General features: G+C 40.7%; 2 protein-coding genes across 2 annotated transcripts; both read right to left on the bottom strand.

The window, feature by feature from the left end:
• Window positions 1-1,110: 1,110 nt before the first annotated feature.
• On the bottom strand, window positions 1,111-5,855 carry LOC117296189 (NADH-quinone oxidoreductase subunit B-like). The gene is made up of 6 exons (XM_033779081.1): window positions 5,828-5,855; window positions 5,135-5,291; window positions 4,198-4,312; window positions 3,562-3,788; window positions 2,748-2,836; window positions 1,111-1,574 (listed from the first exon to the last, which is right to left on the bottom strand). Exons 1-6 carry the CDS (start codon window positions 5,838-5,840, stop codon window positions 1,477-1,479), a joined length of 699 nt encoding a protein of 232 aa, XP_033634972.1. The 5' UTR covers window positions 5,841-5,855; the 3' UTR covers window positions 1,111-1,476.
• A 2,326-nt stretch (window positions 5,856-8,181) lies between these two features.
• On the bottom strand, window positions 8,182-18,811 carry LOC117295693 (A disintegrin and metalloproteinase with thrombospondin motifs 18-like). Its single transcript, XM_033778404.1, has 10 exons — window positions 18,707-18,811; window positions 15,559-15,622; window positions 14,761-15,050; window positions 13,544-13,691; window positions 13,101-13,255; window positions 12,373-12,462; window positions 11,825-11,946; window positions 10,713-10,844; window positions 9,487-9,621; window positions 8,182-9,233 (listed from the first exon to the last, which is right to left on the bottom strand). Exons 1-10 carry the CDS (start codon window positions 18,809-18,811, stop codon window positions 9,206-9,208), a joined length of 1,269 nt encoding a protein of 422 aa, XP_033634295.1. The 3' UTR covers window positions 8,182-9,205.
• Between the last annotated feature and the right edge of the window lie 396 nt (window positions 18,812-19,207).

Raw genomic sequence — 19,207 nt, 5'->3', positions numbered from 1 at the left:
CTTAATCCCGAATTAAGTGAAATCAAACAAATTATATAGTTTTCATGCAAACACCCCCCCCCCCCCACAAATGTTAAATTTGCACTTATTTTACAGTTCAGAAATTAAATCTATTTACAAAACACACCGCAAAACTTGACAAAAATGCAAGTTTCACTCTTTAACCAACAGTAACACCTTTCAATGATGGGTTACACTGTGGAAGGTATATTTTATTACCCAATGGCCTTAACAGACGATGATGATTTGTGTTCAACAAAAGCATTTACAATTTCTGTAAAACACCTTTCACAAGTAAGTTTATAAACACATTCCAAGACCCGAAAGTAACAGACCTGCTGCAAATATATTTCTCTAACAAACATCTCTCTAAAACAAAGTTTACTTATAATGTTATACATTTGTAATGTGGAAGTGCTTTGAGACTTGGTGTATAAAGCTCTATAAAAACCGAACATTATTATCATTTAATGGTCAGATGTGTTTGCCACAATTTGAAGGATTTACTACTGCTTGACCCATGTGTATACCTCAATAAATAGCTGTGCAGACATCTTTGGTTTACAACTCAAGGCTCTTTTTAAACCACGGCTTTGGTTTGGCCATTGGCTTAGGCTTCGTCCACCTTTCAAATCGCATACTGAAAGCACATGATTTGCAAAGCAATTCTTGTAGCCATAGCCGGAGCCGTGGTAAAAGGGGCACCAAGTGTTCAAACTGAAGCTTGATTGAAAATAGTCTGGTCCTGCCTTCTTCAAGGGGGCTGATTTCACAAAGAGCTAAGATCTATCTTTAACTGTGTATCGATCTAAATTGCTCTACTGACCACCATCTTTAATGAGAAACAATTAGCCTTTTTGAGATAATGGTGGCCACTGTAGGAGTGCACTGTGTGGTTTGGTTGTATACCATAGAGTTATATATAAGAACTAGAGGGCGCACTGGCCTATATACGCAGCCCGGCATGCGCGCATACGGCCATTTTCTACGTTGACAAAACGGCATCGCACAGCGTGCGTTTGTGCAGCCATTTTGTAAGTTGACAAAACAGCATCGCGTAGCGTTCAATAAACATGAACTCTGTATACTTCATATTCAACGCGTGTACAAACGGCGTGCGTGTCTCCTTGCGGTCCCGTCGCGTTTGTGCAAGCAGCATCACCAGTGCGCCCTCTAGTTCTTATACAACTCTATGTTGTATACAGACAGATTAACCCAGACCCTACAGTGTTGTAGTATTGTGTCCAATATATCTCAAAATGGCTTATGGAATTGTGCTCGTGCTTAGCAGGACTCGGGGAAAATGATAGCTTTTCATTTGTGCACAATTCATTTATGATGTGGCCAATGCAAGGGTTCTGCTATGACAACTCGTCTCATGACAAATCTTAGCACTTTAAGAAATCAACTCCAATATTTATTACTAAAAAAACAGAAGGAACATGACCAAGATGTCTGCACGATGACGTTTATAGCTTATCTGCGGTACCACATTGTGATGTTCTGAGCTCGCCTGATCTTCTTCTGTAGCTGAAGAACGCCATAGAGAAGTGCCTCGGCAGTGGGTGGACACCCTGAACAAAGAAAAATACATTATTAGGAAAAACTCATTCAACACACATACCTGAACATTTTTTTTTTTAATGCTAGTTCGTCCAAAACAACCCCCTTACCAAGAGTGGCTTTTTCTATTGGTAAGGGGATACAAGGAAAAAAATTATTAAACAAGAAAAATATTCCTCTTAAAACAGTCTAGATTAAAGGATGGAGGAAAACATGTACCAGGCATGGAGTTCCATCCAACAATAATGCACAAATATACACGACAAAAGATCATCGAAATGTCTCTCTCTAATCAAATAGTTTTTGCAAATCAAGGGGTCACTGGTCAAGGAGTCCATTTGCTACTCAGATCAATGCAGATATCTGACTATTACGGAGTAGACAACCAGCCACCACATGCAGCCAGTTTGCCTACAGTGCACATAATAGCGTGTGGAGCTTCATATCTCTCCAATCAGTGCCCCTGCGATCTCATCATTGCAGCAAATGCATCCCTTGAACCCTCCCATCACAACTGTCTACTAAATATCAAATGAGCATTCTGCTATCCCTGATTTATGGCTCTGCTTACCACCGAATTCTGTGCTTACGATCACGATTCCCCGCTTGCCGTGCAAGCGCCGAATTTCTGCGCTAGCCTTGTGAGCGTAGAATGCCTAGTAACGTGGAGTACGTACGCGCAGAAGCCAAACTTCGCCGCTCTCCCGTGAAATATACTTGCCATAAGCACACAGTACTCCCTGCTTCCATAAGCGCCGTTTCTGTGCTTACGATAAGCAGAGTCATGAAATTGGGCCCAGCTTTACAGGGCTTCGTAAGCACAGAATTATGTGGGAAGCAGACCCATATGAAATTAGTCCTCGGTGTTTTTTTTTACAGCTCTGGTAATTGTCAAAGACCAGTATTTTCACTTGATGTATCCCAATGAAATTGGGCCCAGCTTTACAGGGCTTCGTAAGCACAGAATTATGTGGGAAGCAGACCCATGAAATTAGTCCTTGTTTTTTTTTTTTTTTTTTAAAGCTCTGGTAATTGTCAAAGACCAGTATTTTCACTTGATGTATCTCAACATATGCATAAAATAGCAAAGCTGTGAAAATATTGACCCAATAAGTCATCAAAGTTGCAAGAGAATAATGAAAGAAGAAATACCCTTGCTGCAAAAATTCGTTTAAGTTTTATACCTGGCACATATATATCCACAGGAACAATCCTATCGCATCCTCTGACCACAGCGTATGAATAATGATAGTAACCTCCTCCATTTGCACAGCTGTCAAAAAACAAAACAAAACATTATTGTTTAGTAATGAACATGCTTACCCCAAAACCTACATAAGTTTTTATTATTTCCTGGAGCATTTCTAGTGGTTGGGTTATTGGTTGGAATTGTCAATGAAATGATGCTTTTAAAGAACTAACCGAAAAAAGTGACCTGTGAAAGTTGAATACAGGATATTATCAGGGAAGCAGCTAAACACTGGAAAGGTATTTTCTCCAAGAATGTCCAATCCATCTTCATTAAATAGACCATATCAAATATGACAGTACCATTAAAATACCTGACCACAACATGGCATCTATGAGCGTGTGCGTGTACGCAAGTGTGCCATAAAAATCAAACGGGGAACGCTGCATGCTTCATTGACCGCCTGCCCTACAATATAGCCACTTACATCGCAACAAAGGGGTTATTCATACGGTCTATTATAAGAGTTAACGGCGGGTACCGACAGCATCTCTGGCCATATTGAGAGCAACACTCAAATGGACACCACTAACATTTCCATAAAGTCACCTTTATAGGGCGATCTTTTGAGATACAAATATTTAATTCCTGTGGAATAGGGAAACAGTGTGAAAGTGCACTGGGGTAACCGTGCAGGACAAAAAAAAACTTCCCTGGGCTGTATTCCACAGGGATAAGAGATCAAGTGTGAAAAGGGCTTTAGTTTATAGACAGAGAATATATTTTTTGATAATCATTGTCTGATTCACCTTCCCATTGAAATCACCCATCTTGGCTCCGGCATCTGATCATAAACCTTCCTCAGAGCAGGCGCCATCTTGTTTGTCAGAGTCCCGGCAACAATCATGACATCAGCCTGGCGGGGACTCGCACGAAACACCACGCCGAAGCGATCCATGTCGTAGCGTGGTGCCGCCATGTGCATCATCTCTACAGCGCAGCAGGCTAACCCAAACAACATCGGCCATAGGGAACTCTGGAGAATGTCAAATAAGGAAAAACAAATTAATGATAGATCCTTACTACAAGGCTAATTTTAAATATGAATGATCTCATAAACATGAATGATCTTTTGTTCAGAGATGTGTAGGCTGTTGAAAAAAAAACCATGAACTATGAGCGCAAAGCGTGAAAGCTTGCAAGCGCAAAAGCTTGCGGGTACGAAGCCTGTTTACATACATTTGTCTTTGGTTTTGAAAGTCCTACTCTGCAATCTGGGGTGTTCCATATGGCTTTATCTTCACTTTCTTAATTTGATCTAAATCATGAAGTACAATTATTTTGGTTAATTTGAATTTAGTGGGGGTTTAAAAGAAAAAACTAATTTCTGTTTAAAAACGGAATTTAGAAAGGTAAAAGCAATTTGAGCGAGTGATAGTACATACCCTTCTTGCCCAGTTAATAAGGTCATCCATTCTGGCAACGACAAACTCAGCTTTACTGTCTTTGGGGGCAGCAACTGGGACTGGGGCCGAGCTCTTCTGCCGATATGGCACCAAGCTGGTGGTAAATTTAATCAATTGTAATAATAGTTAAAACATATTCGTACAAAAATAGAAATGTTTCTCCTTATTATGAGCAGACAATACTGTTTAGACCAGGCAAGTTTCTTTGATTTTCCAGTTGCTACTCAGATCAATGCAGATATCTGACTATTACGGAGTAGACAACCAGCTGCTACATGCAGCCAGTTTGCCTACAGTGCACATAATAGCGTGTGGAGCTTCATATCTCTCCAATCAGTGCCCCTGCGATCTCATCATTGCAGCAAATTCATCCCCTGAACCCTTCCCTCATGACAAAAGATGCACCGGCGCATTCAGCAGCCACAGCCAGGAACACTGGGGCAATCCCTTTCTCTTTTTGATAAGTGCCCTGGGTTCTTTTATGTGCGTTACACAACACATATGACCAACAGCTTTACGTCCCATCCAAAGGAGGAAGCAGTGGTTAAATGTCTTGTTGATCAGAAACACCAGAGTTTGAATTCAGTGCTCTTAACTGCTTGGCCACTTCTTTTGACATAAACAACCACTGTTCTTTGACCACTTTAGGGCACCTGACACCTTTGGTAATTATCAAGTTGTTGGTAAATTAAACTTATGTAATAAAACAGAATTTATACAAAATAGCAAATGTTTCTCCTGAAGACAAGCAGACTATACTGTTCCGTTCCCCCTGCCTGGTCATTGCCTTGGTGCCTGTACAACGTCCAGTAGAAGTATAAAATTTCCTCATAGTCATAGGGTGCCATTTAGCAAGGAGAAAATGCCTTGATGCCCTTGCCCTTTCCCAAATGCGCATACAGGCCTGGAGGTGTACCTTAGGTTCGTGTTGGGTGTGACTTGGTTGGACTGTGCCGTTGTGGATAACGTCTGTTCATGTAGGGTTCTCATACATGTTGAAGCTGCAGGTAAGTGCCGCATAGGGAGCAACCCAAGGCGGCTCATCTTCAGCATGTTGCTACACACTTGTCCAGCTGTGAAATATAAGTTTGTACAAATTTGTCAAAGGAACGTTCACAGATTTACATAAAACTTACATGGTCTAACGATGATGATAAGTAGAAAACATCCCTGTCTGAAATGTCATATTTGATGGGAAATACATAATCTCATTTCACAATTTAAGTAAATCTCTCATTGAGCATTATCATAGATGCACGACTCTTTTACATATTATTTGACGGTTGACTTATCTTCAAATGTTCTTTTGAAGTGCATTTAAAATTTGTTGTCGTTAGTTTTCCTGAGGGGTCTTGAGTTGTCGGTATTTAGTGGGACCGGTGCCAAGTGTAGTTGCAATAACGTAAACCTACTCCAGTCAAGAGGAGGGTTACGTTATCGCAAATAGGTCAAGTGGCCACCATGTACCAGCACTGGTCGCAGAATACAGTCAGTGATTATAAACCTAAGCAACCAAGTATTTTGTGAGGGAACTCAGCATTATGAACATGGCACTTATTAATTATTGAGAAAAATAACGCAGAACTCCGACTATGCTCGCTGGACTTACCGAACAGCGCCATTTTGTCGAGGTTGATTATAAAACGTTGTAAGAGTCAATGGAGGGCGGGCTTCAGGGGGGGGGGGCAGAGCCGTATATTGGCTGGGGGGGGGGGGGTCGCGGTGGCGTTTCGCTCGTTCCTTGCCTATAGGCGCTCTTAGTATCCGGCACCATATGGAAATCTGTCCCCCGGAGATTCTGTCAAAAGTGGATATTTAACCCGAAGGAAAACTGAATAAAAAATGAAATAAAATCTGAATAAAAGTGACTTTAATAACACCTGAATAAAACCTGCAATTCCACAAATCTGAATGTAAAACATGCCAAACACCTGTGGAGAGTGACGTATGTTTCAAATGTGTACAAAAAGTCCATGCGTCTACCGGTAACACTCACAGACCAAAAACTTACACTATACTTTGATGGCTTGAATAACAGAGCTTTATATAGCTCTATGGGCTTGAAGCACTTCGGCTTGATAAACTTTACTGGTATGCTCGTCCTCTCACGAAAGAACTTGGCCTTAGCTAAGTATTAAGTATAATCATATTATTTTCACGAATGAAGCCCGGTTGAAACTTCCTGTGCGACGCGAATTTGACGTGAATGTGACGTCACAACCCTTCTTTCGCAGCGATATATTCGCAAGTGAGTTGAGCAAAGTTGAACTGCTGCGAAGTATTCGTTGCGAATTTTGTGACGTCAACATTCGTATCGCATTCGCATTCGCAGGAAGTATGAACCGGGCTTATCAAGAGAACTTGGCATTTGAAATTGGCTTGTACAGTGTGAAGGCCAAAGCTCATTAGCGCAATGGCCTCCAAATTAATGTAATTTCAGCACGAGATGGCAATTTGTAGTGCTGTCTCTTGATTGCCCGGTTTAGATCTCGTGGGTCCAGACACACTCGGAGCCTGCCGTTTTTCTTGTCAACGACGCAGAGTGACGACACCCAATCTGTTGGTTGGTCTATCTTTGTGATCACCTGCATTTGCTCCATTTTGTCCAGCTCTTCTTTGAGCTTTCCCTGTAGAGGAAAAGGCACTTTCCTACATGCATGCTGGACAGGTATGGCATCTTCACTTGTTGTGATGTGGTGTGTTCCAGGTAGGCATCCTAACCCGGTGAACACATCTGCAAAATCTTCTACTTCGAGGGGTGTTTTAGTGATGTTTAGTACTCTTTTTATGAGGTTCATCTTCTCACAAGCTTGCAACCCTAACAATGGCTGATGATTACCTGGTGTGACTCGAAATGCAATGAAGTAGTTCTTACTTTTGTGTTGCACTTTCACCATACATTTGCCGGTGATGGGTATGTCTACTCCCGAATATCCTGTAGCCTTTACTTTTGCTGCGTGAAGCTTTGGCTGTGGTTTCATTTTGTTGAAACAGCTTTTCAGGAAGGAGATTTGCTTGAGCCCCTGTATCTAGCTTGTAGTTTACTTTTATACCATGTGTATGGAGTTGAAGTTTCCATTCATCGTTGCCTGAATCATTGTCTATCACATCCACAAATAATTCTTCCATATCTTCTGGAGTTTCAGTGACGTTGTGTACATTTTTCTGTCTGTACGGAGAGCTTTGTGCACCCTTGCAGGCTTTTGCAAAGTGATTTATTTTTCCACATTTTGTGCACGATTTTCCATGAGCAGGGCATGCACCATACTCGTGTGTTTGGGCACATTATGTTGGGAAAGACCATGCACCAACTAGGTGAGAATACTTGTCTTTGACAATAACAACCGTGTATGTCTTGCCAAAAAAATAACACGATGATTGGGAAAATATTTCAAAAGAGGTCCTTGGCTGCTGTAGGCTAAAAGGTCATTAATGTCAGCATTGATAATCGCATAGAAGTTGACAAAGGATATCAAGGTATTACTGCAGGTCTTCGCTTCTCTGGTTGTGCATGACGAAAGGAAGCTCAACTGGCTCTCCAAACTGACTTGACTTGAAGGGTCATTTAAAACTTGGCAGTTCTGATAGTTTCATTTTTATGACTGAGATTGCCCGTACAATTATCGCTAAGGTGATCTCCTGGCTGTCGCTTCCCGGGTTATATCATAAACTTTCACGTAATCCCTGTCTATCCAGCACTTTTTTACAGTTAATCCGGCAAGAGGTTCGAGGTTTAAGTCCCGCTATATAGTTAATGTTTTTTATTTTTTTTAATTTTTTTTACATTGAATCAATATATATACAAAATATACATTGAATCAATGTTGAAAATCCTGATTCATAAGTTGTTGAAAAAATGGACAGAACATGTTGATTCGATTTCGGAGGAGACACTGCTTGCGAAAAGTTATTGTACTTAGATAACCAAACAAGAACACACAATCAAACTATTCTTATTTCCATTTATAACTTTATTATTTCCCTTCTACCAAAATCAAATCAAAATTATGTACAATATGTAAAACTTTATTGTCCGTACTAAATGGTAAACAAAAGTGGCATGGGCTGTGGTTTCTTTGGTTGATCGTGGGAAGCTGTTTGTAAAAACGACCGATGTGGTACAACGGTGGAAATCAATGAAAACTAGTATCGTGTCTTTAATCCGCGAGAATGAAAACTTGTATTGGTTTTACATAACCAGTGATATTATTGGATTCAATGATCTCATTGGATAGCTGCATGCACTCTCGGCCGTCTGCATGCAACACTCATTCATTTGATTTATATTACTTGGACGTAGCGTTTGATTGCGAAATATTGTGAAAAGAATGCGAGGCCAAAAAGTGATCATGGACCGGGAATGTGTATAGGCTCTGGCTTAATTCACGAGCCTCAATATGTAGGCGTCAGATGTACATCAGGCTAACATCAATGCTGCGTAAAGCCTCAATATCTGACGTCACACTGCGAGGCTCGTGAATTACGTCAGAGAGTTGCCTCGCGCCGACGTCGGCCATGTTGACGGTCAGGTCCGACGGGTTGATAGTACCATAGATCTCGCATTTATTTGCAGTCAAATTTCACGTACACATGTTTACATACAAACATATTTATATTGATGTTCATGTACTATAATACATGTACGTTGTATCCAATGATATCGCCGGTTCTGTATAAAACCAATATTCTGTCCTTAAACAGGAGACCAGTCCAAGCTGCGTATAGATCATGACAATCATAAGCCAAAAGAGGGCGCTATCGGACGAAATTTCCACACGATTCGCCGCATTGGGGACATAATCTTCTACCACACCGATTCAAACATAATAACCATCTAAATTAAACACTAACCATGCACAACTTTAAAACATTATTATTAAACAACGATGACCTTAAGTGTTTTTTCATTCACATCAAATCGACTGCAACTCATGGTTTTACAGTAGCACTTGCAATGATGCTCGCTGACTGCTTCCCGCCAGGTGAATCAAGAATCGTTGTAGCAAGTTCGACTCCTACAAAATGGAGGGGGGATAAACATTTCTCATCAAAACAATATTCGTACCAGCAGTGTGACTCTCTTTTAGAAAACATACTTCTCTCTATGCGCTTATTTTCATCCCCTTGTTACGCAAAGTCATAATTGCGGGGATACAGCAGGCGTTAAAAAGCTTCGTGTTACAATGAGAACCTGCGTTTACAATCCCATTCTTTGTATTCTCGTCGTCCAGCTCCCTTTTTTTAATAAACAAATTCTGCTTTACTTACCCAACGAAGTTGTCGTAGTAGCTCTTACTGCACGTTGACCAGCTCGGTTCATCACGGTGGTCATTAACGTAAGCTCCCATAACGTATCCACTGGATGAACATCCATTTCCGTCACTGTCGTGTTGCATGTTTAAACTATGATAATGAATGAATTTGCGAAAGAGAAAAAGGCTTAACTATCACAGAATCTACTTCATTATTCGAGCGGACACTCAAACATGGTTCAACTGACAGCTTGATTGAAAGGGATTGGGTTGGGTTTGCCAGATGTTTCCCAGTGGTCGTTGGTGCCAGACAAATTTTCTTTTATAAAGTTGTTCAGCTACAAATCATTTAAAATCTTAATAGCCCACCAGTTTCCCTTGTGGTGTAATGTTTCAATCTGAAATAAAAAGTCACATTAAGGACTCCGTTCTAGTCAGTTTGTTTCCAGTCAGTTTCCCTTGTGGTGTATGACATGTTTTATTCTGGTAATGCTTTTATAGTTTTCGGTAACACTGTGTGTATAATACTTTGCTGTCCCTGTAAATTTTGTTCTTTGGGACTGCCCAGATAATTAACACACAACTCGGTTGGTTAAATCAGACGGGACTATAAATGTTTCGCTTATGGTGAATCGAGGGGACTTCTCGTTATTAACTTCACTGGCAGTCGCAACCATTTGACTAGCTTGCTCTAGTCGTCGTCGGGGGGGGGGGGGGGGGTCAGAGTTTTCAAAGGGGATCCAGTCAGTGAGACTAGTCACTGTTTTTATGATAAATACAGGCCCTGTCGTACATGCCCAATGGTATCGAAGGATAAACTTGCAGTGAGTTTTTAAAGTTCTACTTGGCCAAATACACCAGCAGCTAGTTGATTCGATCGTCTGCTGCTGCTGCGTGTAATTTGCACCGATAAATGAAGTATTAACTGCTGGTTTATGTAGCTGACAAACTGCGTCACTTCGGAGCAGACCAATCAACAACGCAGAACTGGAAAGCTTACATCACTGCAGATTTCCTTTTCTTTGTGGGTAAATAAAGGGACCAGTTTTAAGCTTCTTCTTTACTGTTTTATAGTGCTAATCAACTCTCTGTTGGATTGGGAACCATTTGACACTATAGAAAGCGAACGTTAAAACAAAATCATCTGAGCTGCTGTGTATAGCCGTAAATAAAAAAATTGTCTCGATTTGCGTGATACCTGACCTGTGTAGAAGGTTTTTTTTTCGTCCATAGTATACTTACTTATGCCCAATCTCATGGGCTAGCACGTCGGTAGCAGCCAGAGTACGCAGGGAGGTGACCGATACCGAAGAGTAGCCGCCACATGAACCTACATATGCTATTCCAAGCGTTGATCCAGACTCGAGTTCCCATCTGTCAAGGCACATTAGAAATTGTGTAAAAGGTATTCATGTTTTCAACCCTGAATGTTTGTTACCTTTCCAGAGTGCCCGTCTGACTAAATGCCTGTTGTCTCTAAAGCATGTTAGTTCATTCATTCCTTTATTCATACATATCCATCCGTTATTTAGGTTTTTTCGTATTCACATTGCAATTAAAAAGCTGAATTGAGTGAACAAACGAAATCACATAAGGCATTAAAATCCATCATATTTATTCGACAAATTATAGGTGAACTTCAATGAGTATTTAAAACAAAATACAAAAGGGAGAAAACACACGGGTAAAGGGGACTAATCGAACAGACGTTGAATTGACTTTGATGACTGGCTTCCGATAGAATCTGAAAATAAACAAAATATTAATGAGCCTCAATTTCAGCCAAGAGAGGGAACAAATAACCTTTCAACAAAAAAGTATGTAGCGTGAAGGATGTTAAATTCACATCACCAGAAGTTCAACATCATTGACGCTATGATTGGGGCTGTTGAAGTGGATAGAGACAGGGTACTGTTCCTTGGTCTTTATGGAAGAGACATGGTTCGCAAAGCGAATACTGAGTTTGGTCTTAGTCTCTTCCACGTATTGTAGCCCACATCTCTGACATGATAATGACATAGACTACATTAGGTGTGCTACATTGGGAGTCGGCCTTGATGTTGTCCAGTGATGTGACTCCCATACATTAAGTGGGGATGGATATAGAGACACGTTCTACATTTGGAGCGGGTACATTAATATGGCAACCCTTCTGTTAAAGGTTAGGGTTCTGTTTGGACTTTACCTGGGGGAAGTTTGGCACTGACTTGGATGTTAGGGCGGCGGAATGCAACCATGTGGACCTCAGGGATTGCTGAGAATGTTATTATTGAGGATTGAAGAAAATTTGCGTAGTTAAGGGGTGACCGGGCAGCTCTATGTTAATAGAATTTTTGAGATAATGGTGGCCTTACCCAGTTACGATAGCCGCGTTATCCCAATGTGCTAGTGATGATGATGGCGGGTTGTTGTTATGTTGCCAAATTCGTGCAGTTTGCAAGGATTTGAGTGCATCTGGACAGGTCACCAAACCAGCCTACACATTCAGAATAATAACAAAACATGAACAGTTATGTTTAATATCTTGTCATGCCCAATAGACCGTATTGAAATGTTATGAAAAGTCGCCATCTTATAGGGCAAACCGTATGCGCGTCCAAACGCGTACATCATCGAAGCACGCAGCACGCAACATTCCCGGTTTGATTTCTACGGCACAGTGCACGCACACCCACACGCACACGCACAGACGCCATCTTGTAGGTCAGATATTTGAGCCGCGTGACGTCATATTCAATACGGTCTATAGCTCCCTTCACATTAAAACAAAAGTGCAAGGCAAGGATTGATCGGAAACCAGTTCATTGGTTTCCGCTTGAAACATAAACCAGCAGGGTTTTTTTCTGTTAATTTTTTTTCCTTTGCCTTTTACGAATTACGTGATGATGAACTGTTGGATTACCTCAGCACTCGTAAAGACCTTCAGAGTCACCAGCTTGGGTTCCATGGTATTAGATGCATCCAGTGAACTGAGTTGCAACACGTTCTTCGCCTGTTGATATCGACAAAATGTATGATGATTATCAAAGCGAAAAGTAGAATAGAAGTTACCTTTTAATGACTTGAATCACGACATGTTATAACCGGTACACCATTTATTTTTGAACTATTGTAACATACTCACAATAAACACACACAAAAAACATGGAAAGTTGCAACCCCGTAATTATACAACATTTTACTGAAAAAAACCCTGTCTAAACAGAGTGGACGACTTCACTATACAATAGCCATTTACATGACTCTTCCTCTGTGCTGGACCCTATTTCATAGAGCTGCTTAGCACCAAAAATTGCTTATCATGAAATTTCTGCTTTGGTACAAACAGGATTACCAGCCAAATTTTCACATGATAGTCACGCTTAGCAAACAGCAAACAACAGCTGAATACCAGTAACAAGCACTATGCAACAAATGGAATTTCGCTTGGTAATCCTGTTTTTATCAAGGGAGAAATTTCATGCTAAGCACATTTTGTGCTTTGCAGCTCTATGAAACTGGGCCCTGTTGACGAAGAGTCGAGATATGAGGGTCAGTCTCTGTGACATTTTTACAGTGGTCACATGTGCAAATCCCGAATAGTCAACTTGTCTTCGTTCACCCCCACAACAAGTGAGATAGATCACTTACTGCATTGAAAAGTGCCGTCAGACAATTGGCGGTGTTTCCGCCTCGAAGTGAATACAACTCAGAGTCGCCGATGACACCAAGTTCCAGATATTTAGTTGACTTTGTACTGATATCATCAATCTTGTCGTCATCATCATCTTCGACGGAAAAATCAGCTGAAAACAAATTATTCGTAAAATATAAATTATTGCTCGCTTGCTCTGATGACAAAGAGAAAAAAAAGGTAGTAACCTTTTTAGTTACAAATTTTTGCTCAGCAAAGAGATTTGTGCAGCAGTATTTTCTGCTTATTATTAACCAATTTCTGAAATTGGGTATAGCGTCCCCATTTAGAAGAGTCGGGCATTATTTAGAATATTAATGTGAGAAAGATCTCAATCAGATTACTTGACAAAGCTTTTGTTTCTTTCCATTGTACTCTATAGTCTTGGTTTGTTTCTTACCTCCTGTGACAGGGCATGAAGCGCCTGTGTCCGGCATTCGTTTGTAAGCGATATGTGGAAGACCACGCCCTACGTCTCTTTTGATGGCATGTTCTTCATCAAGTGGTTCGATGTATGTGGGTCCATCAGCGTGATTAATCATCGCAATCTGAAAAAAACGAAGGTAAAAAAAAAGGATTGATGGTATTCGGCTCAATTCTCTTGTATAGTTACTTCAGGTGCTTACCCTTTAATCAAATGACTAATTGATGGCCTCTGAATAGCGACATCATCCACTACGACTACAGACATTTATCATGCCGCCACCATGTCATGGTCATGTTCTCTGTATCTAACAACAGTAACTATGGCCTAGTATTTATGCGAAAAGTAACCAGACTATTTTCCCCTTCCAACCTCGGTTTGATAGCATTGATTTGAATGGGGAAAAATCAAGATGGCCGCACCACGATAAAGGTCTAATGGCTTCTGCTGAACAACATTGTGTAATTATTTTGTTAATTATTATAAGGACTAGGAGGAGAAAATGAAGAACGAACTGTTCGTTATGTACCGACCATTTTGGACAACAAGGGCAACCCACGAGTTTGTTGAACTAGAACCACCGACTCAATCGAGGACTAAACTCGTTGAACAACTCTCTAAATGTAAAAGAGTGAAAAACACCACTCTTTACATTTCGTGTTGTCCTTTAAATGGCTCTTTAAACAGAGTGGTGGTTATTACACTCTTTTAGAGGGGTTTACTCTTTTAGAGGGGTTTCACTCCAGCACAGAGTGGAAAATCACTCAAAAGGATATGGCTCTTCAAAGGGTGCTTTTTCACTCTTTTGCATTTGAGAGAAGAGTAAGCCGTACAAATACACACACACACGCCCGATCCGGGCTCGGCGCGGGTGGCTTGCGGTGAATGTGGAGTAAATAAGACCTTTATAAACAATTCAAACTTGAAAGATCGTTTGTTAGTTGATAATGTGAAAGAATTCTGAGAACAAACGGTTTTCAAAGAAAGCATTGTTAACTTTAAAAGCTTCTATGTTATTAAATACATGTTGTGAGAAAACGTGCACGAGGAAATGTTGTGTTGCCTTTGTGTAAGATCGCAAAATGTGAAATTGGACTGTAAAAAAAAGAAAATAGGGTGCCAGACTTGTTTTTAAATGTCGAGATACTGAATCAGAGGTACTGGACACATCCATTATAAAAAATGTAACTTACCAAACCTTCACACGCGCTAACAGATGCGAGTGACGTAGATTCTCCTTTGACTTTCCCGGTGTACAGACAGTCAGATCGGACGGGTACAGTGATGGTCCCTTCCTCGCTTATGTATTCAGCCACGAGACCTGGTCTGATAAAGCTGCCATCTTGTTCCAATGCCAATTCCAATGTCTGCCCAAACGCACCAATTTGGAGCTCCAACGATGAGGTGGCGATTGCACTACGGCCGATATTACGCTTGCTATCAGTGGTTAGAAATTCAGGATACACAATCTCGTACTCAGGAGCTAAAGTTTCAGTGGAAAAAAGAGAAACAATTTTTAAAAAATGAATACGAGTTTCTCAGTATCGGATGATGATTAAAGCTTTGCAAGTTGACATTTTTAATAAAGTTAATCACACGCGATTGTTTGGGCCGCCATTGCCACTGGTGCGTGGTAGTCGTTTGGTACCATTTGTTTCATCGTGGTGTTAGGCAATGCATGCTCATCCCGGAGCACTGTGAAAAATTACCAAGACTGAATATACTACGGCAACTATAGTAATTTTTACATGGCTAAACTGCTGGGAATAACTTAACCTAGACTTGTCAGTAACTTGAGACGGTTTGCTAGCATTTGAATTACAATTATGGGATCTATTAAATATTAATTTGGTTGAATTGGTTTGAATTGGTTTGAATTGACTGTTCATGCAATAGTAATAGATGAAGATTTGGTTGTTCAATAAGTTAAACGGCTTGTATCCCGAGCTGCAAGGGCACTAGAAGGCAATAACACAGTCTGCTATACATACCCTTCTCATGACTGTTCACGCCAAAGTAACGTTGCAGTTCGTCTGTAGATAAACTGTGATGCACCTGAATCAAAAGAAAATATTCTTCTTTTAAAACAACCATGTTTAGTGCGGTTTAGTTTGTGTAAAGATTCACAAACAATGGATACATATAATTGGTAACAGTTCGACCGAGATGCTTTAGATATCAATCTATTTTATATCTTACCCCTGGACTTGCAAAAGCTGTTGCAATCAGGAAAATACACAAAGCAATTCCCTTCATCGTTTTAGTCTGGTTGAAGCCCGCTTCTTCGAGGAGTGCGGAACCTAAAGATATAGAGTCACTTTTATACGTGTCGCAAGATCTCAACTACATGCCCAAACGTATGTAAGTCTTCACTGAATGACCTTAATTATAAACATGTAACTATTGGTCTAAATTTTGTTTATATAACTAACCACTTAAACTCCCCAAAAACATTTATGGGTGAGGAAGATGAGTACCCGCAAAACAAAACAAAAATGAATGGTCAGAAAATAATATAATTATTCTTATGTTCTTAACCAATCAACGTTATAAAAAAATGCTTGAGTTAACCGTTAACATTGACGAAACAATAAGGGCTACACTTTGATGGCTTGAAGCACTTCGGCCTTATAGCTCTTCAAACGTTACCCGCATAGGCCGACGTGTACGTTCATACTCACGAAAATGACTTGGCCTTAATTAGGTGCAAACTTAACTGTACGGGCACACTTCAAATGTAATTTTTGCAGACCAGCATATTGTTTTCAATTAAGTTGACCCACTAATATCAAATTGATGAAATATACACCCTATAAATTAAGTAGGTTTGTACATTATTTTGAGGCCATTGCGCAAATTTTTTTTGTAATAAGAGCTTCGTCCTTCCTGAGATTATATTGACTGACGTCTCGGTGCAAATTTAGAGGCGGGCAAACACCCCACAACCTTGCCGACTTAAACAAGAATATGAAAACAAAAAAGATTTGAACTGTCAACTAAAAGCAATTCCTGATTCCAAGATCCAGGTGGAACAGCACACTCTAAAAACTCCCGGTCGTAATTGACCCGGATTTGGGTCCCGGTCATTTCTGGGTCTGTTTGACCCGGAATCCGTGTCAATGTGCCCGGAATCCGTGTCAATAGTGTTTATAGGTTTTGGAGGTACGTCGGCCGGTCGACCACGTCAGACCTAATGAACAGCTCTCCCTGGGTAGCTACACCCACAATTTACATACACGACGAACGTCGCACAGGTTTCCTTTATTCTGATTCATTACAGCAGGGTGAATATTCATGTATCGGCCTCTGCGATGACGAAACAACAATAATAATGATAATAATAATAATAATAATAATAATAATAATAATAATAATAATAATAATAATAATAATAATAATAATAATAATAATAATAATAATAATAATAATAATAATAATAATAATAATAATAATAATAATAATAATAATAATAATAATAATAATAATTATAAGAGGGAAAGGAAGGAGGAAAGACATCAAGATTGGAGGAACAAACCACTTCATGGCCGGTTCTTGAGGTGTACTGAGGAAGTGGCCAGCAGCAAGTCATGGAATTGGTTAAAGAGTGGAGAACTAAAGAAGGAAACAGAGGGCTTGATTACTGCGGCGCAAGACCAGTCTCTAAGGACAAATGTAATGAAGGCAAGGATAGAGAAAGCAAACGTCTCTCCTATGTGTAGAATGTAGTTTTCTTGTCCTCCTGTCAGTGACATCTAGATCTTCCTTAGTCCACTCGACAATACCCGCACTGTACCTCATCAAAGACACGGCCCATGTGTTAATCGCCTTAATCATGTTCCCCCCGTTTAGTTTAGACTTCAAACATTTCTTTACACGCCTGATGTATTCTGCCTTCAGCCTTACCTTTGATTCCTTGTGAAGGACATGGTCCGATTCAAGTACACCAAGATACCGATAACTCTCCTCCTCACCCAAAGCCCTCAACTGTGCACCATCTGGCAGAGCAATGCCATCGGAATGTACCCTCTTCCCCCTCTTCATGGTCATTGAAGCACATTTCTCCAGACCGAACTGCATCCCAATGTCATCACTGAAAATCCTGACGGTCTGCACCAAAGAGTCGATCTCGGCCTCATTCTTCGCAAACAACTTCAAATCGTCCATAAAAAGCAGATGGTTGATCTTACATCCGTCCTTCTTCATTACATAACCTGCACTCACCTTCCTTAGAATCATCGACAGGGGCATCATCGCAAGAACAAACAGCAGCGGAGACAGAGAGTCACCTTGGAAAATACCTCTTCTTATGCATACCTTGCCCAGATTATCATCGTTGGCTGTCAGATTTGTTCGCCACGTCTTTATGCTCTCACCTAAAAGACGTTTTACTGCATCAGCCACTCCAACCATATCCAGACATTCCATTATCCATGTGTGCGATACCATGTCATACGCCTTCTTGTAGTCAATCCACGCCATTGCCAAATTAGTCTTTCTGCTCCTGCAGTCCTTCAGTACAGCCTTATCGATGATAAGTTGATCCTTCGTCCCTCTGGACCGCTTCTTACAGCCTTTCTGCTCCTCCGGAAACAACTGCTGGTCATCCATATGGCGATATAGGTCTTCTGCAATCATACTGGTCAAGAGTTTATACATCACAGGTAAGCACGTGATTGGTCTATAATTAATGGCAATGTTACCTTTCTTGACATCCTTCATGATCAGCACTGTTTTTGCCTCAGTCATCCAAGATGGGACCTTACCCTGTACTAGACAGTCTTGCAATTGTAGGGCCATTCGCTCATGCAAACTACGGAAGTTCTTCAACCAGTACCCATGCACATGGTCCATACCCGGGGCTTTCCAATTTGGCACCTTCTTTATCTGTCTCTTAACCTTGTCCACGTCAATCTGGAACCCTTCTTGCTGTTGTACCCCTCTCAATTCATCTTTCACATCTGTTAGCCATTCCGCTTGTCGGTTGTGTTTGACTGGTTTGTCCCAAATACCACCCCAGAAAGTTTTTGCCTCTGTTGGTCTCGGAACCGCTTGCGTGCTGTCAGCCTTCCCATCCAATTCCTTAAACAACTGACGCTGATTGGTGTTAAATAATCTATTCTGGTGAAATTATTGTCTGACCCTGTCGTCATACCTCTTCACTTTTGCAGCCTTAGCCTTAACCCTTTGCTTTATCTCCTCTATTACAACACTCACACCCTTACGTTTGACGTTGTACTTTGTCATAATTGTATTCCTTAAGTCTGAACTATTCAATAAACCCTTACTCATTTGTTCTATTCTACTGAGATCTCTTCGCAAATCTTTAATTTGACCCTCCAGCCGACGTTTCCACCATGGTGTACTGTTCCCTTGTTGAGACACCTCTACCCCTAACTTTTCCCCTACTACAACTGCCCCTGCAAAAATAAGACGGTTAGTTTCCGATACTTGCGAAATGGTACGACCATGTTCCGGAGAGATTTGTAGAGAACGACCAGGTCAAGATCCTATGGGACTTTAACATTCAGACCGATCATGTTATACAACATAGGCGTCCGGATGTTGTGCTATTAGATAAGACGAAGAAGATGTGTCATCTTATTGACATAGCGGTGCCAGGTGATATAAGGGTAGCTTCGA

Source organism: Asterias rubens, chromosome 10 (genome assembly GCF_902459465.1).
Source record: "Asterias rubens chromosome 10, eAstRub1.3, whole genome shotgun sequence".
Lineage (NCBI taxonomy): Eukaryota > Metazoa > Echinodermata > Asteroidea > Forcipulatida > Asteriidae > Asterias > Asterias rubens.
Note: the sequence above shows the minus strand (reverse complement) of the source record. Positions and strands in the feature narration are given on the sequence as shown.